Genomic DNA, 25307 nt, shown 5'->3' on the forward strand with positions numbered 1-25307 from the left:
TTGGTAGAGGCTGCTGCAGCCCACCAAACCTGGGCAAAGAGTAATGAAAATAGGCCTGATGGTACTAGGGGAATGATTGTAATAATGAGCTCTTTCAACTATCTTGACATAGGCTGGATATTCACACACAGTAGGGTCTTAGCAATGATTCCATAGATAATGCTTTTTCAAACACAAAAATGAACAGGAAAATTCAGAACAAACTTAACTTTAGTGAACTATGAGAAAATACTAAATGAACTGAGAGAAAACTACACACTTCAGAGGACCACTGATGACAACAGAATAGTTGACATTATATGGGACTAAAGGGAAACTGAAATGGTCATTTTAAAAGGTTCTAATTTTAACAGGATGAAAGATGAAATCTTAAAGTACAGTTCTATTCACCAATGTCACTTTTCATAAAAGTGAAGATTACGGTGAGCAAGTAGAAAGTCTTGATTTTTTTTAAATATTATTTTTAAACATTTTAGACCCCCCTCGCCACAACTGGCCATCTTTTTTTTTTTTTTTTCCAGCCTGAAGCCCGGCCCCTGCTCAGACAAGCCTGGACGATACTGGAAAAGGTTTGCTGGTATAGCTATACCAATATACTGACAAATCCTCCTAGTGTAGCTACAGCTTACATTGGCAAACGAGTGCTTTTATTGATAGAGCTTAAAGCAGTTCCCCGATAAAGATACGCTGTTCTGGCAGAAGCACTTGTTTGTCAGTATAATTATCAACGGTAGGGCTTCTGGCAATACAGAACTGTCCCACACACAAAAACCCCCCACAATACTACTACACCAGCAAAGCTTCTCATGTAGGCCTGGCCTTAGATTTGTACATCATCATCAGGACACAAGTTCAGCAGAGGCTGGAAGCTTGGTCAGTCTGGGGAATAGAGGGAGAAATGCTCCCATCCCAAAAATATGGTGTAGGAGAGGGGAAAGAAGGGGAGTGTGCTGGAGAGTTTAGCAGGCCTATTACTACGAACCTAGACCTGAGTGATGAGCTTTCTACTGTCACTCACAGTTGTCTGTAGAGCTAAGTGTCCTCCACTGTGATCCCCTCTAGCAGCCTTTCGATCTTCCTCTATGGCCTTATCTACACTGCGGGGGGAGATCGATCTAAGTTACGCAACGTCAGCTACATGAATAACGTAGCTGAAGTCAACGTACTTAGATCTACTTACTGTGGGGTCCACACTATGCTATGTCAAAGGGAGATGCTCTCCCGTCGACTCCCCTTGCACCTCTCATTCAGGTGGAGTACATGAGTTGACAGGAGAGCGATCTGCGGTCTATTTAGAGGGTCTTCACTAGGCCTGCTAAATTGACCACCAATGCATCGATTGCCACACATAGATCCACTGATAAGTGTAGAGAAGCCCTAAGAGGGAGGAGAGAGGAGACAAGGTCAATAAATCCCCATGTCCAGAGCAGGAAATTTACTCACTCCATCCTGGAAAGAGAAGTCCTAGGCAAGAGAACTCACAGATCATACTATACATAAAAAGAAAAGGAGTACTTGTGGCACCTTAGAGACTAACACATTTATTTGAGCATAAGCTTTCGTGAGCTACAGCTCACTTGCATCCGATGAAGTGAGCTGTAGCTCATGAAAGCTTATGCTCAATTAAATTTGTTAGTCTCTAAGGTGCCACAAGTACTCCTTTTCTTTTTGCAGATACAGACTAACACAGCTGCTACTCTGAAACATACTATACGTGATGCTTCTGAACACAGGCCTGCAAAGGGCCAGATACTGCATTCATAGCACATGCAAAATTCCCACTTACTTCAACCCTCAGTGATTTCAGTGGTAGTTTTGAATTCACAAGGAATGCAGTATCAGATTCAAAGTTTTTTTCAAGATGGCAGCAATGATTTTGTGGGAAAGTATAAAAGGATACTCTTAGGCATAGTTGGCCAGACTTCGGATGTGATTTTTGCATTGCTATTGGAAATTAGGTGTTGGATTTTAAACCTATGGCATGGCTGACCATTACCTCCAGTACGTTGGGGCTCATCTCCCATATCAGGATGAGAAACTTCTTTTAATGGTCCACCCCTGGAGATTAATGGAACTAGAAAAGTTCCAGAGAGCTCCGAGGAAAAAATCTTGCTGCTCCAACAGAACATGCTCTTGATGACGTGGTAGGCATTATAATAATCTTTTTCCCTCCACCATTGGTGGGGTGGTCCTTTGGCATCATTCTCACAGGTCACCATGAGTTTACAGATGACAAATGAAGTGAAAGGAAAGATGGCTGGAGCACTTGGGGTGGCTAGGCTGTGGCTGACTGGTTGCAGCATAAAGATTTTTAAATGTCTACTTTGACTCTGTGTGGGGGGGGGAGGGGTGCGGCAAAGAAAAAGTTTCTTCCTCTAACATAGCATCTGTAAAATCTCAGTCAGCAGGTTTGCTTTGGGTGATCGACAGTATGGTACATCCAAACTGTTTTAGCTTCTTAGTAGCTGGTCTGAAGCCCTCCTCCTGAGAGGAAATTGCTTGTTATTTGTGGACGAGATTGATCAGATTAGGGTTGGGGTGTCTGCTTCCATGGTGGCAGAGCAAGTGTTGATGGAGCAAGGGCCTCATCTCCTCTGCTTGACTTTCAGCAACTGATGCTCATTGAAGTTATGGAAGGGTTGAGAGAACTTTGTTCCATAACCTATGTTTTGGATCCATCTCCTTGCTGGCTGGTGAAGGCCAGTGAGGAAGTACTTGATTGTGGAGATTGTCAACACCTCTCTTGGAGAGAGCAGACTGCCTACTGCTTTGAAGGAAGCATTAGTGCAGCATTTGCTCAAGAAGTCATTGCCTGACAATGGCAATCTATTTAATTATTAACCAGTATGAAATCTTTCCTTCTTGAGTAAGATTATGGAGAAGGCTGTCATGAGACAACTCTTATAGCATCTAGATGCCTTTGATCTCCTTGAACATTGTCAGTCTGAGTCTAGACATGGCTTTGTCACAGAGATTGCACTGAATGACAACCTTCTCCTGGCAATGGATGAAAATCAGATGTTCATTATTATCAGTCATCTTCGATACAGTTGACTGTGTGGTGTTGTTGATTAATCTGTGGACTTGGTGGGAGGGAACAGGGCTACTCTTCAGTGGCTTCATTCCTTCCTCTTGGAAAGATCTCAATGGCTAGTTGCTCCTCTTCCCAAAGAGCTCTCAAGCACAGGATCCTACAGAATATCATTCTGTCTCCTCTCCTGTTCAACATGTATATGAGGCAGTTAGGAGGATTAGCAAGGAACCATGGGGTTTGGTGCTTTCAGTATGCTGATGGCACCTTATTGTATGTATCTATCTGATCCCACTTGGACAATATAGGTCAGCACCTCAGCTAATTTCTAAATGAATCTGAATCATGGATGAAAGAGAGCTGGGTGAAGCTTAACTCACACAAGACTGAGGTGATAATGGTGGGTTGGGGGAAAAAGCCAGAGGAGATGGCAAAGGTTATATGACTCCCTTGGATTGAGGGATTATGTTGGCCTTTAGTTAGATGGATTTGCAATTTAGGAGTAATTTTAGACCCCTAGCTGTTGTTTTATGATCATACCACAGCAATAATATAGTCAGCTTTTTGCCATCTGCATCTGGCTAGGAGGCTGATGTCACAGTTAGAGGGCTAGTTGCTAGACCCCTCTGGTCTCTCTGAACACACCAGGTGTTAGGACTCATAACTCTACTTCTCCTGGAGTGGAATCATATGATTCTCCCACTCTTAGAAAGGGCCCTGGGTTTCAAACTGTGGATCCAGTGTGGTTACCTTAGCAGGTCTGACTGATTTTGGCACCTTTGGGAGTTTATGTCCAATGGTATGTACAGTGAGCAGCCAGCCTTCTCAATCCAAACAATTGTTTACACTAAACAGTAGGACCAAAGCAAAAAAGGATTTTAAACACAAACAGTCTATATGCACATCTATCTTATCTTAAGGCTTACCACCCCCCCATGTTGGAAGTCTATGAAAGCCTAACTTTTTCAGACCATCTGGCGTGTGCATGTTCAACCTTTCTTTCTGGATGTGGACCATGTTGTTATTCATGCTTTTGTTACCTCACGATTAAACAATTGCATGATGCACTACATGGGGCTGTGCTTTAATACTATTTGGGACTGAAGCTGGTACAAAATGCAATGGCTTGCTTACTGTGTGAGGCATCATGCTGGGTGCACATGACTCCAGTGCGCCAGGATCTGCCCTGGTTTCCCATTGGGCTTTCTGCATAGAATTTATGGTGTTAGTTACAATCCATAAAATCCTAAAGGGCTTGGGACTAGCCCACCTGAGGGATCAACTTTCTGCCCATGTCATATTGCCACAGTTGTGGTCACTACCTGCATTTGAGCTGGATCCCTCTCATTATAAAAGAAAAGGAGTAGCCAACGGGGCATTCTCTGTAGGCTCCAGGACACTGAATCTTGCTCCCCCTTGGTCTGAAATAGTCCAGATTTGGTGACCTTCCGAGCATGCTGCAAAAAACATCTATTTGATCAGATTTTCTGAGAGGGCTGAGGGTAGGCTTCTCAGAATGAAAAGGTGGAAAGGAGTTTTTGTAAGTGGCAGGTTGGCTGAGTACCTGTTGAAACAATTACTGTAATGCTACTGGGGTTTCATTGTATGATTAACGGTGTATTAGGGCACCAAGAACTTTGAATAGGTGTCTTATTATTATAGAAATCTAAATAATAATTAAAGAAATACTTGAATAAAGGCATTCTGTCACTGCAACTCGCTCCTGACCTGATATACCTCCATGCTTGTAATGTTTTATTTGAGATATACTTAAAGATAGCAAACACCAAACTCAACAATATACTGTATTTTATGTATTAATAGCAACAAATCCTGCTTTGAAGTATTTTATAAACTTCAGTTTGCTGGTAATGTTTCTGTCCTTCCTTTCAGACCTGCCTCAACTTCAGTTTATCTCACCATGTGTGCTGTTCCCACCAAATGCCATGGATTTCCAAATATAAAGTATGATTAATAAGTTACACCAAATAACTGTTGTAAGAAATACAGCTTCGAAAAAGTTAAGGTGATTAATACATCGATTTAGACATTAACTTCTAAGCACTTGCTTGCTATGTGCTATTATTTGAAGTTTTAGGAAGATCAAGAATTACAGCAAACTTTAGTCAAACAAAACCTTTGTCTATCCTAAATTCAGTATGTCTTTAGACATGATGAAACAAAAGATAAATCTTTTGTTCATTAAGAGGTGTCTAGTTTTTTTCTTGCAGATATTAAACAAAGTTCTCTGAAACATTAAGGAAGACCACAAGTGGAAGAATTTTGTTTGGCTGAAACAAAAAGACATTTTTTTCTAAAAAAACAAAACTTTGAATAACAGTATTATTCATTTACAGTCCAAAAGGCCAAACAAGTTAGCATGAGTCTCACTATACAGTCAGACTCACTATACACTCTTTGGTGAAGAGCGGAAATGAGTGAGATGTACAGAAGATGGTTCAAAAACATCAACTTTAAACATAGTTACTTTCAGATTTCTTCTGTTAGATTAGGTTCTTTGTTTCCTCCCTACAGTTAGGTTGAATAGTTCAAATTACTAATCTTAGCAGGTTATGGAGTCATACTTGCCAACCATCCCTATTTAGGAGAGACAGTCAATTTTTAGAAAAATATTAACCATTTTTCACTAAAAAACCCCTCTTAAAATAACATATTAATAGAGCCAGAAGATATGTGTATTTCTTTCTCAGTATGTACCTCTATTTATAACAAGTATGATGTGGGATTTATTATAATGGCCAGCCTGGAAATAGTGAACAAGACTTATGTATGAGATACCATACCTTCCCTCTCTACATTCACCTAGCTATAATTACACAGGAAGGTGTCTACCTCATGGAAAGAGGAAGAAAAACGAAGGGAGCCAGCCAATGATCAGGCCTGAGATCGCAGTTCATTTCATGCAGACTACCAGGGAGTCATCAGAGAGTAACTGCTTTCAGTAACTATGCTGACATGAACCAAATTAAAACTGGTGACCCGAAAGGTGGGTGGTACCATATCCCTATAGTAAATCCCCGAGCCATACAGTCCCTCAGTGAGGACTGGTAATGTGCTGATGATTTAATAGTTTCACAGAAATCTTTGATTACATTTTAGTTTTATTAATAAAGCAGGCTTGAATTTTATTTTTGTAAGGTTGGTTGGGAATCTGGATGCATAAAGTGAATGAGGATTTTTTTCTGGAGAAATGTTGGCATTGGCTCAACAAAAAGAGGGAGAAGGGTATGCTGAATATAACAGCCTGAACATCAAGAAGATTAGATAACAATTTAATTTTCTCACATCACATGCTCATTACACCTTCGTGTAAACAGGTGGAGTCCTCATCTCATTCCAAATAAAAACTACACATGCAAAAGGTTACAAAAAAAAATCATTCTTTGCAAGGACTGCAAAGTTTAAGGGTTCTGGCAGCCATCACATTTACTTGACAATGGGCCAGGTTTTTCAAGGTATTTAGAAACATAAAGATGCAGATAGTGAGATTTTTAATAGACCTAGGTGCCTAATTTTTGGTGTGCTTTTGAAAATCCCACTGCCTGCATGTTTAGGTGCCTAAATATCTTGAAAAATCTGCCCATATATTCTTAGCCTCCCTCCCCCCTCCCCCCCCATAAACACAAAAAACCCTCACATTGGTCAGTATTTTCCTCTTCGGTCAATAAATCCTAATATTCACCTCAAGAGAGTCAACAGTTACTTAATTTTTTAACATATGCTTTGAGTACAGATAGGTCCACTGTAGTAAGATTAGTTAATATATTTTAACTGTTGATTAACAGATTTATCTCAGATTTATAGATTTATTTTACAAGATGGACATTGTTATTGTTTGAAAGTTGGGAACAAATGCTATGCGCAAATTTGAAACTGTCATAGAGCCATAAAATTTAAGGCCAGAGGGGACAATCAGATCATCAAGTCTGACCTCCTGTATATCACAGGTCACCAACACCACTCAGCACTCAAACACTAAACTCAACAATTGAAATTAGATCTGGGTATTACAGCCCACAGGAGACTAAACTACTATGTGCCACAGGCAGAGAATAGGGGAGACAGATGTAATCATTAATGTTGCATATTCCTATTAGTATAAAGAAAATTTGGAGTATACCCATAATAAAAAAGAAATCTCATTATTTAGATTCTTTCAGTTATTTTTAAAGTGCCTATTTACACAGCAATTTACTGCGTGGCAAACCAAGGTATGAATCTACAGCACACCAGTTTGCACACATAGTAATGTCCCATGTGGAAACTGCTCAAGCACACTGAGGGTACATCTACACTGTGATAAAAGACCCACAGCACAGCTGCAGCTGGTCTGAGTCAGCTGACCCAGCCTCTGAGACTTGGTGCTGTAGGTTTTTTATCACAATTTAGACATACCCTAAAAGTCCTGGAATATGGTTTAGCTTACAACTACCTGCCACCCAGTAACCTGCAGCGTAGAAAGGCCCTGTAAGTGTTAGACAGGGTGATAGGCCCAAATTAGGAACATAAGAACATAAGAATGGCCATATTGGGTCAGACCATCTAGTCCAGTATCCTGTCTTCCGACAGTGGCCAATGCCTGGTGCCCGAGAGGAAATGAACAGAACAGGTAATCATCAAGTGATCCATTTCCTGTTGCCCATTCCCAGCTTCGGGCAAACACAAGCTAGGAACACTCTTCTTGCCCATCTTGGCTAATAGCCATTGATGGACCTACCCTCCATGAATTTATCTAGTTCTTTTTTGAATCCTGTTATAGTCTTGGCCTTCACTACATCCTCTGGCAAAGAGTTCCACAGGTTGACTGTGTGTTGTGTGAAAAAATACTTCCTTTTGTTTGTTTTCAACCTGCTGCCTATTAATTTCATTTGGTGACCCCTAGTTCTTGTGTTATGAGGCATAAATAACACTTCCTTATTTACTTTCTCCACACCAGTCATGATTTTATAGACCTCAATCATATCCCCCCTTAGTCACCTCTTTTCCAAGCTGAAAAGTCCCAGTCTTATTAATTTCTCATCATACGGAAGTCATTCCATACCCCTAATAATTTTTGTTGCCCTTTTCTGAACCTTTTCCAATTCCAGTATATCTTTTTTGAGCTGGGGTGACCATATCTGCACACCGTATTCAAGATGATATTCTGTGATTCTATGACACTGTTATTCTATGTGGGCGTACCATGGATTTATATAGAGCAATATGATATTTTCTGTCTTATTATCTATCCCTTTCTTAATGATGCCCAACATTCTGTTTGCTTTTTTGACTGCCGCTGCACACTGAGTAGATGTTTTCAGAGAAGTACCCACAATGACTCCAAGATCTCCTTCTTGCGTGGCAACAGCTAATTTAGATCCCATCATTTTATACATATAGTTGGGATTATGTTTCCCAATGGGCATTACTTTGCATTTATCAACACTGAATTTCATCTGCAATTTTGTTGTCCAGTCATCCAGTTTTGAGAGATCGTTTTGTAGCTCTTCACAGTCTGCCTGGGACTTAACTATCTTGAGTAGTTTTGCATATTGAGTAGTTTTCTGATGTTCTTACGTTCAGATTGCTTTATTAGGGCTGCCACATTTCAGCTGGACAACAACTGAACTATGCTTAGTTGCGAGTTCTTCCTACCAAACCTCACTACCATGACTAAGAATAGTGTGAGTCCATATTCATTACAAAGGGAGAGTGAGTAGAAGAGAGGACTGAGTCAATTAGATATGTTATCTACAGCCATGTGGATGACAAGCAGAAAGTAACAAAGAGAGGAGAGTTAAACAAAATGGTATTAGTTTAGTTATCAGTGAAGTGTAGGGAAAGTAACCACTGGAGGTAGAAAAAGTCTGATAAGGCAAATATATTACAGGTACAGTGTATATGGTGTATTTCATAGTATCATATAATTAACTGAAGTATATGCTCCATCTAGGAAGTAAAATGAACGTACCTTTTTCTGTGGTTCAGTTAACTTCTTTTCCACTTCTGTCTCAGTGTCTTTTTGTTCTTTGAGCTGTTAAAATGAATGACAAAAAAGCTGAGCAAAAGTACAGACACAAACATTTATAAAATGTAATACAGAGAGGATGAGGGAGACATTATTAATTTAATATTGTACTTCTTTGAACAATGACAATTAAAGTTCTGACATTTCCAGAAATATTGCAAAAATATACATCTTTTATAAGTAATTACTAATTCTTTAAAAAATGAAATGCAGCTTTATCCAGGTTCAAAGCAAAATGTATTGGTGCTTTGATCTATTACACTGAAAATTTGTTTTCATAGTTTACTGCCTTTGAATAGGACTATATGGGAGACTTAATTATTGCTCACAATTTTTCTTGGAAAGATATGCTTGATATAAACTCTGACTGGTCAAAAGATTTCAGAACAGCAGCAGCTACTTGACTTACACTGAACAATAGCAAAAAACAATAGTTTTAGTATTGTTGCATGGTATTTCTTATAAAATTGCATGACTAAATAAGAGGAAAACAAATTTATATTTATAAATGATGGAACCAAACTGAATACTGGTATAATTGTCAAATTGGAAGAAAGTAAAGAAGGACATTTAAATTAGTACTTTCCACTTGAAATTATTTCCAGAACTTTGCAACTGATTCAGTTTTGTATACTAGCTTCTTTTCAGTATTAAATCTGTCAGTATTTACCACAGTAGGAAAAGTTAGTTTATACTGTATTTCTCAACTTTTTGTTATTAGTTATAATAAAAAGGCCAAAAGATGTAAAATCCAGAAATTACTATATTTATCTATGTCATAATCTTCATGTAATTATTTTACAATAATTTTAGTAGAGCTTATAGCAGAAATTATTTGAAAGTATAAAAGCTTTAAAGAACTTATGTCCAGTGTTCTGCTGTATCATTCATTTCTCCAGGACTGATCTTTAGTTACTAATCACATTTACATTCAATATTCAAAACATCCCCTCCCAAAAAGACACTATATAATTTGAGGATTTCTGCCTTTCCACACACACATACACACACACACACCCCACCACTTTAATTTCCTCCCTCTCAATCAGTCACATTGTTGACATCTTCTTTCTACCCAAAGAAGACTGGACCAACAGGGCATGTAACTTCTGGCTGATGGGAGGTTCTACCCCTGCGCTTTCACTTTCCCTTTCCCAAAGGATCAACATCTGCTTTTCTGTGTGTTCCCACTCCAAGGAGAAAGAGAGTGGGAGAATGGTAATCAAACTTAATGTCTCCTACTTGGCAGAGTTGAAAACTAGTTTAGCCCAAAGGTGTACATCTCATGCAATTGTCTTTGTACAAGTAAACGCTTCCGCCCTTTCACAATAATAAAATTCCACTTTTGATGTTATGTCATGCTACTGAAATGACCTACAGTATTGTTTATAGGTTTCTGTAAAGGTGTGGGCCATCTGCATGTACCCCCTTACAGCCTGGTTTGCAGATGCACCCCACCTTAAATTTCCCCCAGTTGGGGCAGCAATTTTTTTTGCTTTAACAGCCTGGGTCAAGGAGAAGCCAACACACATTACCAAATACCAAGTCCCCTTTTAATAAGGTTTGAAGACAGGAATAATTCAGGACCATGGTTCAGAGCTCTAGAACTTAGAAAGTCCACAAAAGCGAAAGTTACTCACCTTGCAGTAACTGAGGTTCTTCGAAATGTGCATCCCTGTGGGTTCTCCACTCCAGGTGACGGTGCGTCCTGGTGCCACTGATCGAAGATCTTTGGTAGCAGTGCCTGGTCGGGAGGCACGCACTCAGTTGCTGTCTCACAGCATCATTAGGGTCTGCCTGAGCGCACGCGTCCCGGACCCCCCTCATTTCTTTCTCCAACGTAGAGTTGTCTGATTAGTACTCCAAAGTAGAGGGGAGGAGGGTGGGGAGTGGAGCACCCACAGGGACACACATCTTGAAGAACCTCAGTTACTGCAAGGTGAGTAACTTTCTCTTCTTCGAGTGCTGTCCCTGTGGGTGCTCCACTCCAGGTAAATGTGAAGCAGTACCCACTATGGTTGGTGGGATTTTGGAGTTGCGGCAGGGATAACGGTAGACAGTACCATATGGCCGACTATGGCGTCTACCATGGTATCTCGTGTGATAGCATAATGATTGGCGAATGTGTGGTCAGATGTCCATGTGGCCGCCTTGCATATGTCTGTAATAGGTACGTTGTGAAGGAAGGCAACCGATGTTGACATTGCTCTAGTAGAATGAGTTATGACATTCTCTGGTGGTTGAACACTGGATCTGGTAGCAGGATCTGATGCAGTCCAAGATCCACTTGGAGAGTCTTTGCTTAGAGATAGCATCACCCTTTGATCTCTCGGTAGCAGAAACAAATAGCCTAGGGGATTTACGAAATGGTTTAGTTCTGTCAAGATAGAATGCAAGAGCCTGTCAGATGTTGAGGGTATGTAACACCACTTCCTGTGGAGTCATGTGAGGCTTGGGATAGAATACAGGTAAATGTATTGGCTTGTAAAGGTGGAAGGTAGACTGCACCTTGGGGAGGAATTTGGGGTGGGGTCACATAGTATCCTTGTCTTTGGATAAAATGGTGTAGGGAGGGTAGGCCATCAGGGCATTTATTTCACCAACCCTTCTCGTTGATGTTATGGCAACCAAGAAAGCCACTTTCATGGACATGTGGAGCAGGGATGAGGTACCAGGGGTTGGAAAGGAGGTTTCATGAGACGGTAATGAACTAGGTTTAGATTCCAGTAGGCTACTGGTGAATGAATCTCAAGTTAGAGATTCTGCAGGCCTGTGAGGAAGCATTTCATGGCGGGGTGTGCAAAAAGTGAATAACCATCCAGAGTGTCATGGAAGGTGGTAAGGGCCACAAGGTGTACTCTGATAGAACTGAGCAAAAGCCCGTCCTGTTTTAGTTCGAAAAGGTAGTTTAAGATATCAGGGAGGGTTGCAGTCTGGGGTGTCAGGCATCTGTGGAAGTACCAGATGGAGAAGCATTTCCACTTTTGCAGGTAAGTCTTATAAGTGGAGTCCCTTCTACTGTGCAGGAGGATATATTGGACCTGTTCCGAGCAGGCTGATTTGTGGGATTGAAACCATGAAGGAACCACACCGTCAGATGGAGTTTCCGGAGCTGCGGATGGAGAAGCCGACCGCAGTTCTGGGACAGCAGATCTGACCTGTCAGGGAGAGTCCTTGGAGGATGGATGGACATGAGTAGCAGGTAAAGATACCATGTCTGTCTGGGCCAAGCTGGGGCAATAAGTATGACCCGGGCCCTGTCCTCTGTGATCTTGCGTAGAACCCTGTATATCGGTGGAAAAGCATATGTCAGGGAGATGTTCCAAGGAATGAGGAACGCAACCTCTAGAGATGTATTCCTGAGTCCCGCTCTGGAGCGAAATAGATGGCATTTGCAGTTTTGAGGAGTGACAAATAGGTCTATCGATGGAGTGCCCCAGTGGAAGAAGAGCTGTCGGAGTATTGCGGGATGCAATTCCCATTCGTGTTCTTTGGAGAAGTATCTGTTGAGTGTGTCGGCAATAGTGTTGTGACACCCAGGCAGGTAGAAAGCAGTGATTTCTATGTGATGTTTTATGCACCAATTCCATAATCGGATGGTTTCTGTTCATAGGGAATGCGATCATGCTCCCTCCTGCCTGTTGATATAGAACATACATGCTATATTGTCCATCAGAACTTGAATGGACTTGTTCTTTATGGTGGGAAGAAAGTGAAGCCAAGCGTACTGATGGCTCTGAGTTCTAGAAGATTGATGTGCAGATGCGTCTCTGATAGGGACCAGAGGCCCTGTACCTTGTGGTTGCCTAGGTGCACTCCCCAACCTATCAGGGATGCGTCCTTGCTGAGCCTGAGTACTGGGGAGTGTGGATGGAAGGAAACACCCGCATAGGTTCTCTGGTTTTGTCCACCAATGTAGGGAGGCCAATATGTTCGCTGGCGGAGTCATGTTATGCAGAAACTGTGTCTGCTGGGTTTGTAGTTGGAATTGAGCCAACCCTGAAGGCATCTCATGTGCAGCCTTGCGTATTTGACCATGAAGGTGGTGGCTGCCATATAACCAAGAAGCTGTAGGCAGGTCTGTCCCTGTATTCTAGGGAGAACAGAGATTGTGCGTATGAGATGCGTAATAGTGAGGAATCTGGTGTGTGGAAGTGAGGCTCTGGTTCTAATTGAGTCCAGGTGAGCTCCAATGAACTCTATCTGCTGTGTAGGTATCAGGGTGGATTTTTGGAAATTTATTTGCAAGCTTAGACTGTGGAAGAGGGAGATGGTAAAGTTTGTCGCTTTTAACGTCTCGTTGTAGGAGCTGGCTTTGATAAGGCAGTCATCTAAGTAGGGGAAAGGTATAATCCCATGTTTGCGGAGGTGGGCTACAACTACAGCTAGGATCTTGGAGAATATCCTCGGTGCTGTGGAGAGACTGAATGGAAGTACACTGTATTGAAAGTGATTGTGTATGAGTGTGAATCGCAGGAAGCGTCTGTGTGCTGGATGAATGGATATATGGAAATAGGTGTCTTGTAGGTAGAGGGCTGTGAACCAGTCCCCTTGTTCCAGGGCGGGTATTATTGTGCCTAATGTGACCATCTTGAATTTTTGTACATGTACAAATGTGTTCAGTTGGCATAGGTCCAGTATAGGTCTCCATCCCCCTCCCTTCTTTTGGGTCAGAAAGTAGTGGGAGTAGAACCCTTCTCCCCAATGTTGCGTTGGTACATGTTCCACTGCACCTAGGTGGAGAAGATGAGCCATCTCTACAGGGAGGAGGTGCTTGTGAGAGGGGTCCCTGAAGAGGGACAGGGAAGGGTGGGCGGGGAAGATAGGAAAGGGATGGAGTAACCTGACTGATTTCCAGGACTCAGTGGTCCTGTGTGACCTGTTGCCAGACATGTTGGAAAGCCTGGAGGCGGTGGCCAAATGGGCAAATAGGCAGCAGAGTCAAGGGATGGTCACGCAGACCCCCGAACAGCACTTCCAAATTGTTGTTTGTTTCCCGATGAGTAGGAAGTAGTTGGTTGCGCATGGTTTTGCCTGCGCCTAGGAGGTCTGTTGCGGTTTCTCCCAGTATCATACGGTCTGGACTGGGCTCGGTGATATTATTGTGCCCTGGGTCTCTGATAAGGTTGATACCATTGTCTCCTGGGGAGGGATGGTTATATGCCCAGTGTGCGCAAAGTGGCCCATGAGTCTTTCATAGTGTGAAGGACTTCATCGGTTTTTTTTTGGAAAAGAGTTTGTCTTTGTCAAAGGGAAGATTCTCCACTTTGGTTTGCAGATCTTTGGGGATACCAGATGTAGACAGCCAGGAAAACTGGCGCATCACCACTGCAGTGGCACTGGTTCCCGCTGCTGTGTCCGCCATGCCCATGGAGACTTGTAGTGCCATCCTAGACACCAACTGACCTTCGATGAGGACTGACTTAAAGTCTGTTCTCCTGTCCTCTGGGATATTGGAGGCAAAATCAAAGAGCTTGTTGTAGTTGTCATAGTCATAGCTTGCGAGGAGGGTGGAATAATTTGCAATTCTAAATTGTAGAGTGGAAGAGGTATAAACCTTGCGGACCAGGAGGTCAAGGCATTTGAGGTCCTTGTCTTGTGGAGTGGGCCGGTATTGTGGCTGCTTTGTTCTATGTGTTGCTGCCTCCACCACAAGAGAATTGGTTTGTGGATGGGAAAATAAGAAATCAACGTCCTTCACGGGCATGGGGTATTTAAGTTCAGCTTTCTTTCATGTTCATGGGATGGAGACAGGGGTCTGCCAGAGAGTATCAGCTGGTTCTAGAAGGGCTTCGTTTATGGGTAGTGAAATCTTTGAGGTTGCAGAGGGTTGGAGGAGTTTGAGGAGTCTGTGTTATGTCTCCTGGACTTCCTCCAAAGGGATGTCCTGGCTGAGTGCCACCCTCTTGAAAAGTTCCTGGAATTGCTTAAAGTCGTCCACGTTTTGTGGAGATGGAGGTAGGAGGGCATCCTCCACAGCTGATGGTGAGGCAGGAGCCGGTAAATCCAGGAAGGGTTCATAGCCCACCTCTTAAAGGGGGGTTCAGGAGCTCTAGATATCAGAGCTGGGGATATAGGTGCAGGACGAGCTTGCGATCTGGTAGAAGGGGTGCAAGGAGGAGCGGTGGCAGGAGCCGACTGTGGGTACCACTGAGGCCAGGGTACCGGGTAGGAAAACTGGGGTCCCACCCACTGGGGAACAAAGTAAAGAAACTGAGGCTGGTTCTTATGATGTGCCATGTCTTGAGATATGTATGGTTCCAGTGGAGGGGGAGAATCAGGCGGGGAGAACTCTGCCTGCCGTTGTATGTCGTTCTCACAGGCAGTGAAAGTAGCCAGGTCAGGTGGTGAGAGCTGCTGTTCAAACAGTGAGCACTCCGTGTCTAGGAATGGAGAGTCAAGCTCAGGGGCCACGGAGATATCCTCCTGGTGCAAAAATTGTTGCTGCTCCCTAAGCTAGTGTGCTGCAGTGCATGGAGTGTGAGTGGCAGCCCGGAGTGATTTTTGCTTGGCTTTAGTACAGATGGGCAAACTATGGCCCGTGGGCCACATCCAGCCCACGGGACTGTCCTGCCCGGCCCCTGAGCTCCCGGCCGGGAAGGCTAGCCCCCGGCCCCTCCCCCATTGTTCCCCATCCCCCACAGCCTCAGTGCGCCACCAGCGCTCTGGCCTGCTGCTCCTGCCAGATGGCGCGGGCGGTATGGCTGGCTCCGGCCAGACAGTGGGGCTGCGAGCTCCGGCTGCTCTGAGCAGCATGGTAAGGGGGCTGGTGAGAATGCAGGGGCTGGATAAGGGGCAGGGGGTTCTGGGGGGCAGTCAGGGGACAGGGAATGGGGGGGGTTGGATAGACATGGGAGTCCCAGGGGGTCAGTCAGGGGTCGGGAGTGTGGATAGGGGTCAGGGCAGTCAGGGGACAGGCAGCAAGGGGGGTTGGATAGGGAGTGGGGTCCCAGGGTCGGGGGGTCTTGGGAGGGGGTGGTCAGGGGACAAGGAGCAGCGGGGGGTTGGATGGGTCAGGGGTTCAGAGGGGGGCAGTCAGAGGGTGGGAAGTGGGAGGGGGAAGATAGGTGGAGGGGGCCAGGCCATTTGGGGAGGCACAGCCTTCCCTACCCAGCCCTCCATAGAGTTTCACAACACCAATGTGGCCCTCGGGCCAAAAAGTTTGCCCACCCCTGCTTTAGTAGGAGCCGCGGAATGTTTGTAAGAGCCCCAAAGGGGTTCCAAATCTGCTCCAGGGATGGCGGGCAGGCTCGGTGCCAATGTTCTTGTTGACACCGGGGTGGAACTCCCTGCTGGCACAGGGTCCATCATCGTTGTTGGCGGGGCTGGTGCTGAGGAGAGCTTCCCGCTGCGGTCCTTGGTCCTTGGCTTTGCACCCTGCGTGAGTGCTGCGCTGGTCAGAGGTGCCTGCTCTCAGTGCTGTCAGCACCAAGGGTAAAGGCATTGCGGAAGATCCTTTATCCTTTTGAGTGTCTCTGAGAGGAGACATTAGGGCTTCCTGCCTCTTTGCGTGAGAGCAGGGCTGGTGCAAGGATGTTTTGCACCCTAGGCAAAACTTCCACCTTGCACCCCCCCCCGCCATGAGGCGCCCCCCCGTGGCAGCTCCCTGCCCCCCCCCACTCTGAAGCCCCCCCTCCCCCCCGTGGCAGCTCCCCTTCGCCCTGAGGCGCCCCCCCTGCGGCAGCTCCCCGCAACTCCCTCTCCCCTCGGCCTGGGGAGTCGTGCGGCAACTCCCCCCCCCAGCTCACCTCTGCTCTGCCTCCTCCCCAAGCACGCCGCCGCTTCTCCCGCCTCCCAGGCTTGCAGCACCAATCAGCTGTTTGGCACGCAAGCCTGGGAGGGAGAGAAGCAGAGCGGGGCGGTGCACTCAGAGGAGGAGGCAGAGCAGAGGTGAGCTGGGACGGGGAGCGGTTCCCCTGTGCGCCCAGCCCCCCCCCCCATTACTTGCTGCAGGCGCCCCTCCCCGTGCCCCTCTGCCCCACCTCACCTCCACTCCACTGCCTCCCCGGAGCGCGCTTTTGGCCGCCCCCAACCACTTGGCGCCCTAGGCGACTGCCTAGTTCATCTAGTGATTGCACCAGCCCTGCGTGAGAGGGTGAAGCCGCACTCCCGGTCGGTTCTGACTTGGCAGGGGAGTGCGAGGGAGATGGTTTACTGCCCTTCTCCACAGGTGGCTGCAGAGCTTTCTCCATGAGAAGCCTTTGTAGCCGCAAGTCTCTGTCACAGTGAGCTCTAGTTTTTAAGTTGGTACAATGGAGACACTTCGCAGGGACTTGTGTCTCGCCAAGGCATTTGACGCAGAGTGAGTGCCCATCAGACCGCAGCACAGACTCCTTGCAGGAGCCACATTTCTTAAAGCCTGGAGACCCCGGCATCATGAAAATATAAGCAGCCAGGGACGTCTCAACGAGAAACTAACTTGAGTAAAAAAAATTTTTTTTTAAACTAACAATCTATGCTAAAGGAAAGGGAGAACTGGGAAATGTCTACCTAACTATTTCTATTGTTCTCTACTTATTTCCTACAGTAACCAGGGAAGAGATGAGCACTGCCCCAAGTCCTGTCTTCAGCCAAGGATGGTTGAGTAGGAACTGGGGGAGGGTCGCGCATGCTCAGGCAGACCCTAACAACACCGCAAGTCAGCAGCTGAATGCGTGCGTCCCGACCAGGCATTGCTACCAAAGATCTCCGATCAATGGCGCAGGGACGCACCATCACCTGGAGTGAAGCACCCACAGGGACATCACTCCAAGGAGACCCTGCCCCACCCTAGGGTAGGGCTGTTTAAACAGGAAGCTGAAGCCGAGCAGGAGAGAAGGGAGTAGAAACCATGCAAGCTGTCATGGCTGGTGGTTTCTCTCTGACTCAAGGAGTCTAAACTAACCTGACTCAGAGAGCTGGTTCTTCTACATTACACCCCAGGCTGTCCTTGCATCAGCTGCAGCCTGCCCCTTAAAGGGATAGTGCACTCCTTCACAGTCTCCTATACATTTAATGTTGTTTTGTTGGGTAATATACTGTGAAAAAATATGGCTAAAAAGCCATGTATGTTAATAATATTAGAGGGTTCCACAGGTGCTCAAGACTTGCCAGGATTCCTTCACCACATCTCAGAGGCAACCAGATATCTATTCTCTGTATCTTTACTATCTTTACTAAACAATAGGGTGACCAGACGTCCTGATTTTATAAGGACAATCCCGATATTTGGGGCTTTTTCTTATATAGGCACCTATTACCCCCCCCACCTTCTGTCCCAATTTTTCACACTTTCTATCTGGTCACCCTACTAAAGGACCTGAGTTCAGAACTTTGCACCTAGCCAAACAGAGGTACATTCCATGAGTTTGGTACCAGATGTTCTATAACTCAATGGGGAGTGGAAGAAGAGTAAAGAAAGAGGCTGAGATTAACAGAAAAGCCTGGAGGCTCATATACTGATTTCTTTTGCATCCTTATACTAATACATCTGCAAAAAGGCAGGGTGAGCCTTAGTTTTTGTAATTTCTCCAAGAAGACACCCAAAGAAGCGTTTCCGGGTGAGCGGAGTGCGTTTGGAGTAGTACTATTCTAGAAGTACACTTGGTTAAGGACCAGCATTTATTGGTATTAAAAAGAGAATTCACTTTAAAGCTTGTTTTCCTGAATATATTTTCAAGATTTTCCTCTTCTGCCCTCTCTATATACATACAGTTAGGGCCGTATTATGTCCGGTTTGCATATAGGGATGGAAGGGAGGAAGCTCAAGGAGCTTTTCTCCTCACCCCTTTTGCACCTCTGTGCAGGGACTAGCTGTAACTGCAATCTTTATTTGGTTCTGAAGGATGGAGAGAGGGAAGAGAAGAGGTGGGGCTTTGCCTCCCCACATCTGACCTCAGCTAGCAGAGCTGGCCAGTTGGAGGGAGGCACATGCTGCACCCTCTTAAGGGAAAGCTCACAGCAGATGCAGGCTAGGGAGCTCTAGGAAGTATACTATCTCCTTGCCTGCACTGAAATAATTCTACACTGCCCCTATATCGGGGTGTATCCTAAAGGCATAATATGGCCCTAAATATGTATGTGCAGTATTTCCATTCATGTTGCAGGGTCTTCTGTTTTTTTATATGCATTTTAATGAATAGTTTTTTATGTTAGAAGAACTTACAATGAATTTGAATGATCACCTCCACTTTTGCTGTGCCTTGTCTTAGGTAACAGTAAATTGAAAAAAGAGGCTCAGCCTTTGAAACACATGCTACTATAAAAGAATAGAGAGGTAATGCAGACAATCCTTTAGCGTGGTTCTGTTCTGAGGAGTGTCTCAGTAAAAGTGACATTACGTGACTGCACGTTTATTGTACCTCAGTGATTTCTGTATCTAATGAGCTCAGTTTACAAGTAAAAATGTCTTTTCTAGCTGCCAGCCCAGCAGTCTTCAACCTGGGATCTGAAGGTCATTCTGGATTCTTTCCATCTCACACATCATCTTCAGTGATAAAGGTTCAATGGGGACAAATAAGACCTTAATTATACCTATTCAACTCCAATGCCTTCAAATTATGTCCTTGGTGAAACCTGTGCAAACCCACTGGTTGAGATTTTCAAAGCCAACTAGGAAATCTACACAGACAGATTTCAGAGTAGCAGCCGTGTTAGTCTATATTCACAAAAAGAAAAGGAGTACTTGTGGCACCTTAGAGACTAACAAATTTATTTGAGCATAAGCTTTCGTAGCTCACGAAAGCTTATGCTCAAATAAATTTGTTAGTCTCTAAGGTGCCACAAGTACTAGCTCACGAAAGCTTATGTTCAAATAAATTTGTTAGTCTTTAAGGTGCCACAAGTACTCCTTTTCTTTTTGCACAGACAGACAGGGCTGTCCTTAGGATTGATGGGGCCCAATGCAGTATTATTAAACTGCTGCCCCTATACCCGATGGCAGCCTGGGCTCACATGTGTATTTTAGATAAGGGTGGTCTTTTGAAGGATTTATTTAAAAAACTATATGTCTGAAGATCCAAGCATTTAAGGCTAAAGATGAATATTCAGATTTCAGAGTAACAGCCGTGTTAGTCTGTATTCGCAAAAAGAAAAGGAGTACTTGTGGCACCTTAGAGACTAACCAATTTATTTGAACATAAGCTTTCGTGAGCTACAGCTCACTTCATCGGATGCATACTGTGGAAAGTATAGAAGATCTTTTTATACACACAAAGCATGAAAAAATGGGTGTTTACCGCTACAAAAGGTTTTCTCTCCCCCCACCCCACTCTCCTGCTGGTAATAGCTTATCTAAAGTGATCACTCTCCTTACAATGTGTATGATAATCAACGTGGGCCATTTCCAGCACAAATCCAGGGTTTAACAAGAACGTCTGGGGGGAAGGGGGAGGTAGGAAAAAACAAGGGGAAATAGGTTACCTTGCATAATGACTTAGCCACTCCCAGTCTCTATTCAAGCCTAAGTTAATTGTATCCAATTTGCAAATGAATTCCAATTCAACAGTCTCTCGCTGGAGTCTGATTTTGAAGTTTTTTTGTTGTAATATCGCAACTTTCATGTCTGTAATCGCGTGACCAGAGAGATTGAAGTGTTCTCCAACTGGTTTATGAATGTTTTAATTCTTGACATCTGATTTGTGTCCATTTATTCTTTTACGTAGAGACTGTCCAGTTTGACCAGTGTACATGGCAGAGGGGCATTGCTGGCACATGATGGCATATATCACATTGGTGGATGTGCAGGTGAACGAGCCTTTGATAGTGTGGCTGATGTTATTAGGCCCTGTGAGGTGTCCCCTGAATAGATATGTGGGCACAGTTGGCAAGGATAGGTTGTTGCAAGGATAGGTTCCTGGGTTAGTGGTTCTGTTGTGTGGTATGTGGTTGCTGGTGAGTATTTGCTTCAGGTTGGGGGGCTGTCTGTAGACAAGGACTGGCCTGTCTCCCAAGATTTGTGAGAGTGTTGGGTCATCCTTCAGGATAAGTTGTATAGGCTGCAGCTCACGAAAGCTTATGCTCAAATAAATTGGTTAGTCTCTAAGGTGCCACAAGTACTCCTTTTCTTTTTGCGAATACTCAGATTGTTCATCAAAAAAATGTATGCAAGGATTTTTAGAGATGTGATTTTATAATCTTCAGTAACACACTAATGAAATATTTTTGAAGCAAATTTTAAACTAAGGTCCTGTAGACTAACATGTTCTGAGTAAATATTACAGTAATGCACAACTGTTTTTGTCAGTAAATTCAGAAACTGAGTATATACCTGGGGGGTTGGCAAATGCCTGTTAAATGGCTTCATTACCACTTGAATAGCTCTTTAACAGTTTCAATGTTGAGCTAATAGGCCTATCAGGCTGGAAGGCTTTTTCACTTTTAAGTACTCGATCCCCTCCAGAAGAAGACTCACCAGGCTGCAGCAGCCAGCTGTGGTGGGAGCCTGCAGGAAGGGTCAGAACAGGGATAGGAAGACACTAAGGATGGTGGACACTAAGATGCAGGGATGCCCCAAATTTTCGGGTGCCCTATGCAGCCGTGTATGCTGCATATGGCTAATGACAGCCCTGCAGACAGATGCTTATGATAACACAGATCCTTTTGAAAGGCCAAAGCCTATACATGAATTTCGGGTCTGAACTTTAGGCAACCAAGTTTAAAAATATTAATTGTGTGCACTCAGAATCCCTGACTCCAAGAAAATCATATTTTTCAGGTTAAAAGAAAAAAATGTAAAATGTGTTCTCAAGACTAATGTGTTTGTTAAAAAAAGAGGTCTATAGATCAACTTATTCTTACTTTTCAGCCTTTAAAAACTGGTTTCAAAGAAGGCTTCCTTTATAATCTTGAAATTCTGTTTTTCATCCATTTCTAAAGACTCAATCCGGCAGTACTTACTCAGGCAAAAGTCCCATTGAAGTCAAAGACTGAGTAAGGACTTGCAGGATTTGGCCCTATGTCAAGATAGCCCAACACACACTGTGCTAAGATTAACAAAACAAAGTAAGTAAAAGCAGCGATGACTTGGCACAAAGTTTGACAAGCTGAAAAAAAGCAAATGTTTAAGTAACTGAAGTGGTACTGATTTTCTATTCACAACCTTTTCTCTTCTAAACAGTATCATATTCTTTTCTAGCACATTTATATTGCAAATCAAGCTGTGTTTTATTTTTTATTATAATAAGCCCAGTCAGTATACTGTAACAAAGACATACTAGTGGTGACCAGTATGAAAACCACTGCGAGACCAAGTTAGAAAAAAGGTCAAATGATAAAATAAACAATCAGCCATCTGGAAAGTTCTTGAAACACGTAAAAAGAAAATAAAAGGCAGTATTCTTATGAGACTAATACAGAATACAAAAATATTTAAGATAGGGCTCCCTCTATCATTGTCTATGACATTTTGTAATCAGTAGCAGCAAACCTTTCCACATAATGTTAAATGTTTTCCAAGTTCTTCTGTGCCAAACAATATTTAAGTTCTTTTTTAAAAAATCTTTAAAAATCATTTTATATGTATGTTTCTTCCATTAATAGAGTAAAATTTAGGCTTCTGCTGAACTGATTATCCAAAAACCTCTTTAAAAATCATTTTTCTAAAAAAAAAAATCAAACAGTACATATAAGCTGCATATGATACTTAGAACAAACTGAATATTTAAATAAAATAAAGAATATATATATATATATATATATATGAAAACAACCATTTTTATGAAGTTTGAAACACATGGCAGCTCATAAAAATAATTTAAGCATAAGAATCTTACCATACTTTGATTTAATGACCTCTCCTTTTCAAGTTCCATCTTTATTTTTTCTTGAGCTTCGATTAACTAAAAATAAAAGCATAAAAAGTAATATTGCATTTTAGATTATAGGCAAGTAGAATTCTTCCAAAATCCTTTCTAAATATAGTTTACCAAAGAAAATACAGCATATATATAACCTAATGAATGATAGACAGAAAGGCATCTTGGCACATACCTTGATACCTAGAAACAAACCTGACAGTGCACTCGGAATGCCACATGCACAATGTGCAATTCACACACCAAACATTCACACTTTCATTTTGTGTTGAACACACCCTGAACGTGCATACAAAATACACAAGATCAGATCTCTAAAGAGCTGCAGGTTAAAATGAAGGGCACTCTGAAAAACAGCTTTCTGATACAAATCCTTTGGCCCAAATAAGAACTGCATGAAGTTCTGAACACAGTCAAACTAATGATGCTCCATTGCTTAGGTGGAGGGAGTCTGACTAGAAAATCTGTACAACCTGCAAAGCATAAAGAATGGGTATAGGGAGCCCCTCCCATGGAGGGAAGTATTCAGAATGAGGATTACACTGATCCAACATCAAACCACACACCTCTAACGGGGGTGTTTGGAGAGCATTCACAAGGGCTGATGCAGTCACGATGCAGTGGCAGTTTTGGAGTAGTTCAACTGCTGCTTGGTGGCTTTCTGGGGAGGGCAAAGATGTTCTTTTTTCTTTGACCCTTGAAGTCATCTTCAGTATACATAACCTGTTTACTTAGCCTTTTTAATGGGGGCATGTCAGACACCTATTGTCATTGAGGACTAAATCCGTGCATGTATAAATTTTAAAAAATTAACCCAATTTTAAAGTTATCCGAGTGCAAAAATTCTAGATATCAAGCCAAAAACAATTTTCAGCGGATTGCCCAGTGAAAAAACTTCCCGACAGTGAGATGCATTAGGCTGTGGAACAATCTCCAAAGAAGCGTCAGAAATCCCATGGATTAGGATTTGCAAATTAAACTAGACAAACTGTAGGCTGTAAACTCTTTGGCGCAGGGATTGTTTCATCTATATATAATTTGTATCGAACCTAGCACAATGGGACCCCAATCTTGTTGGAGCCTTTGGGCAGTTCAACAATCTAAATAATACACTAGAAAATGTACTGTAGGGAACAATCCACCCCTGGCTGGTAGATGTACTGGATGGACCAATAGGAGTTTTCCATATCTAATCTTAGGATTCATCTGTAGCTTCCATTTCTAATTTTAGGGTTCATCAAAAGGATCTCAAAGGTTTACAAACATTAAAAAATTTAGCCTTCCAATACCCCTCTGAGATAGGTTGGTATTATCCCCATTTAACAGAGGGGAAAGCAAGGTGTGAGAAGTGACATCTTTAAGTTTGCAAGGAAAGTCTATGGAAGAGGTGGGAATAGAACCCAGATCTCCTGACTTTCATTCCTGTGCCTCAACAAAACAGAATTCTTCCTCTCCCTGGGCAGTGAAAACAACTTGTTAATATGAAGATTTTTTAGCATTTAAAGGGTCATTACTTCCCAGAGATTTCACCACAAAGATGAAAATACCTTAATGAAAAGGGTAAGACCGTGCTAAACTGAAGTTCTTCAAAAAGGGATATAGAACACATTGAAAAATGTTTCATGGAAAGAGTCCACTTTCTACAGTGAGAAGTTCTTTGATTTCTCTTTCATTTTTAGAAAGGGAATAATGCACTGTAGAAAAGAAAACCACTTGGCATGATATCTAGGCATGTTATCTAACTAGATCTCAATGTCTTCCCAACTCTCAAGGAGGTGTTTTTGCTTTTTTAGAACTTCCCTATGCCAAGAAGCATTAATTTGTATTTACTATGTCTTGTTCAACTACTGCCTTGTACTGATAGCACATAAATAATATTGAAGACAAACTAATAACATTATCCAGAAATACAGAAAATACACAGCAAACTACAGGTTATCAAGAATAAGACTTTTCTTGCCCAGAATTAGAGATATTTCCATATTTGATCCTTGTTACTCTTCCTCTAAAAATATACATGTGCCCTTCTTTTTAATGAAAGTACTCCACCCAACTCCAATAAAGTTTGCTGAGGTTCAGAAGTGAGCAAGTGTCTAATTTAAAAGTGTTAAAATACAGCAAAAATAATGCTGACATGACAGAAGGACGACAATCTGAACCACCACCTTCTGCATAGGCAGGAATACCAGCTCATTTGTACTCATCACTGAGTTATACAAACATAAAACAAAACCTGAAACAATTGAAATGATATTGACTATTTTTCAGCTTTCTCATATTATTTGGAATACACTTTGCGAATAACCCAAGCCTGCTGCTTTTCTGCTTAGAGAGACGTCCATCACTGTCAAAACCGTACAGTACCTTTTGAACAGTCTTCTCATCTTTTTCCATTTTTAATTGCATACCTCGAACCTCCTTATCTGAAAACAAATAGGGAGAAAGGTAGAGCATG

General features: G+C 43.0%; 1 protein-coding gene across 12 annotated transcripts in view; it reads right to left on the reverse strand.

The window, feature by feature from the left end:
* The window catches only part of C2H10orf67 (chromosome 2 C10orf67 homolog), a 136621-nt gene that overhangs the window by 60122 nt on the left and 51192 nt on the right, over window positions 1-25307 (reverse strand). For all 12 annotated transcript variants that reach the window (XR_007354932.2, XR_007354933.2, XR_012667259.1 and 9 more), the window contains 3 exons: window positions 25217-25275; window positions 22811-22876; window positions 9003-9065 (listed from right to left, as the gene is read on the reverse strand). Coding sequence is in view for 9 of the 12 variants with exons in the window: in XM_048837892.2 (XP_048693849.1) it covers window positions 9003-9065; window positions 22811-22876; window positions 25217-25275 (188 nt within the window). In the remaining 3 variants the exon portion in view is untranslated. The remainder of the gene's footprint in view (window positions 1-9002; window positions 9066-22810; window positions 22877-25216; window positions 25276-25307) is intronic.

This window comes from Caretta caretta, chromosome 2 (genome assembly GCF_965140235.1).
Source record: "Caretta caretta isolate rCarCar2 chromosome 2, rCarCar1.hap1, whole genome shotgun sequence".
Taxonomy (NCBI): Eukaryota; Metazoa; Chordata; order Testudines; family Cheloniidae; genus Caretta; species Caretta caretta.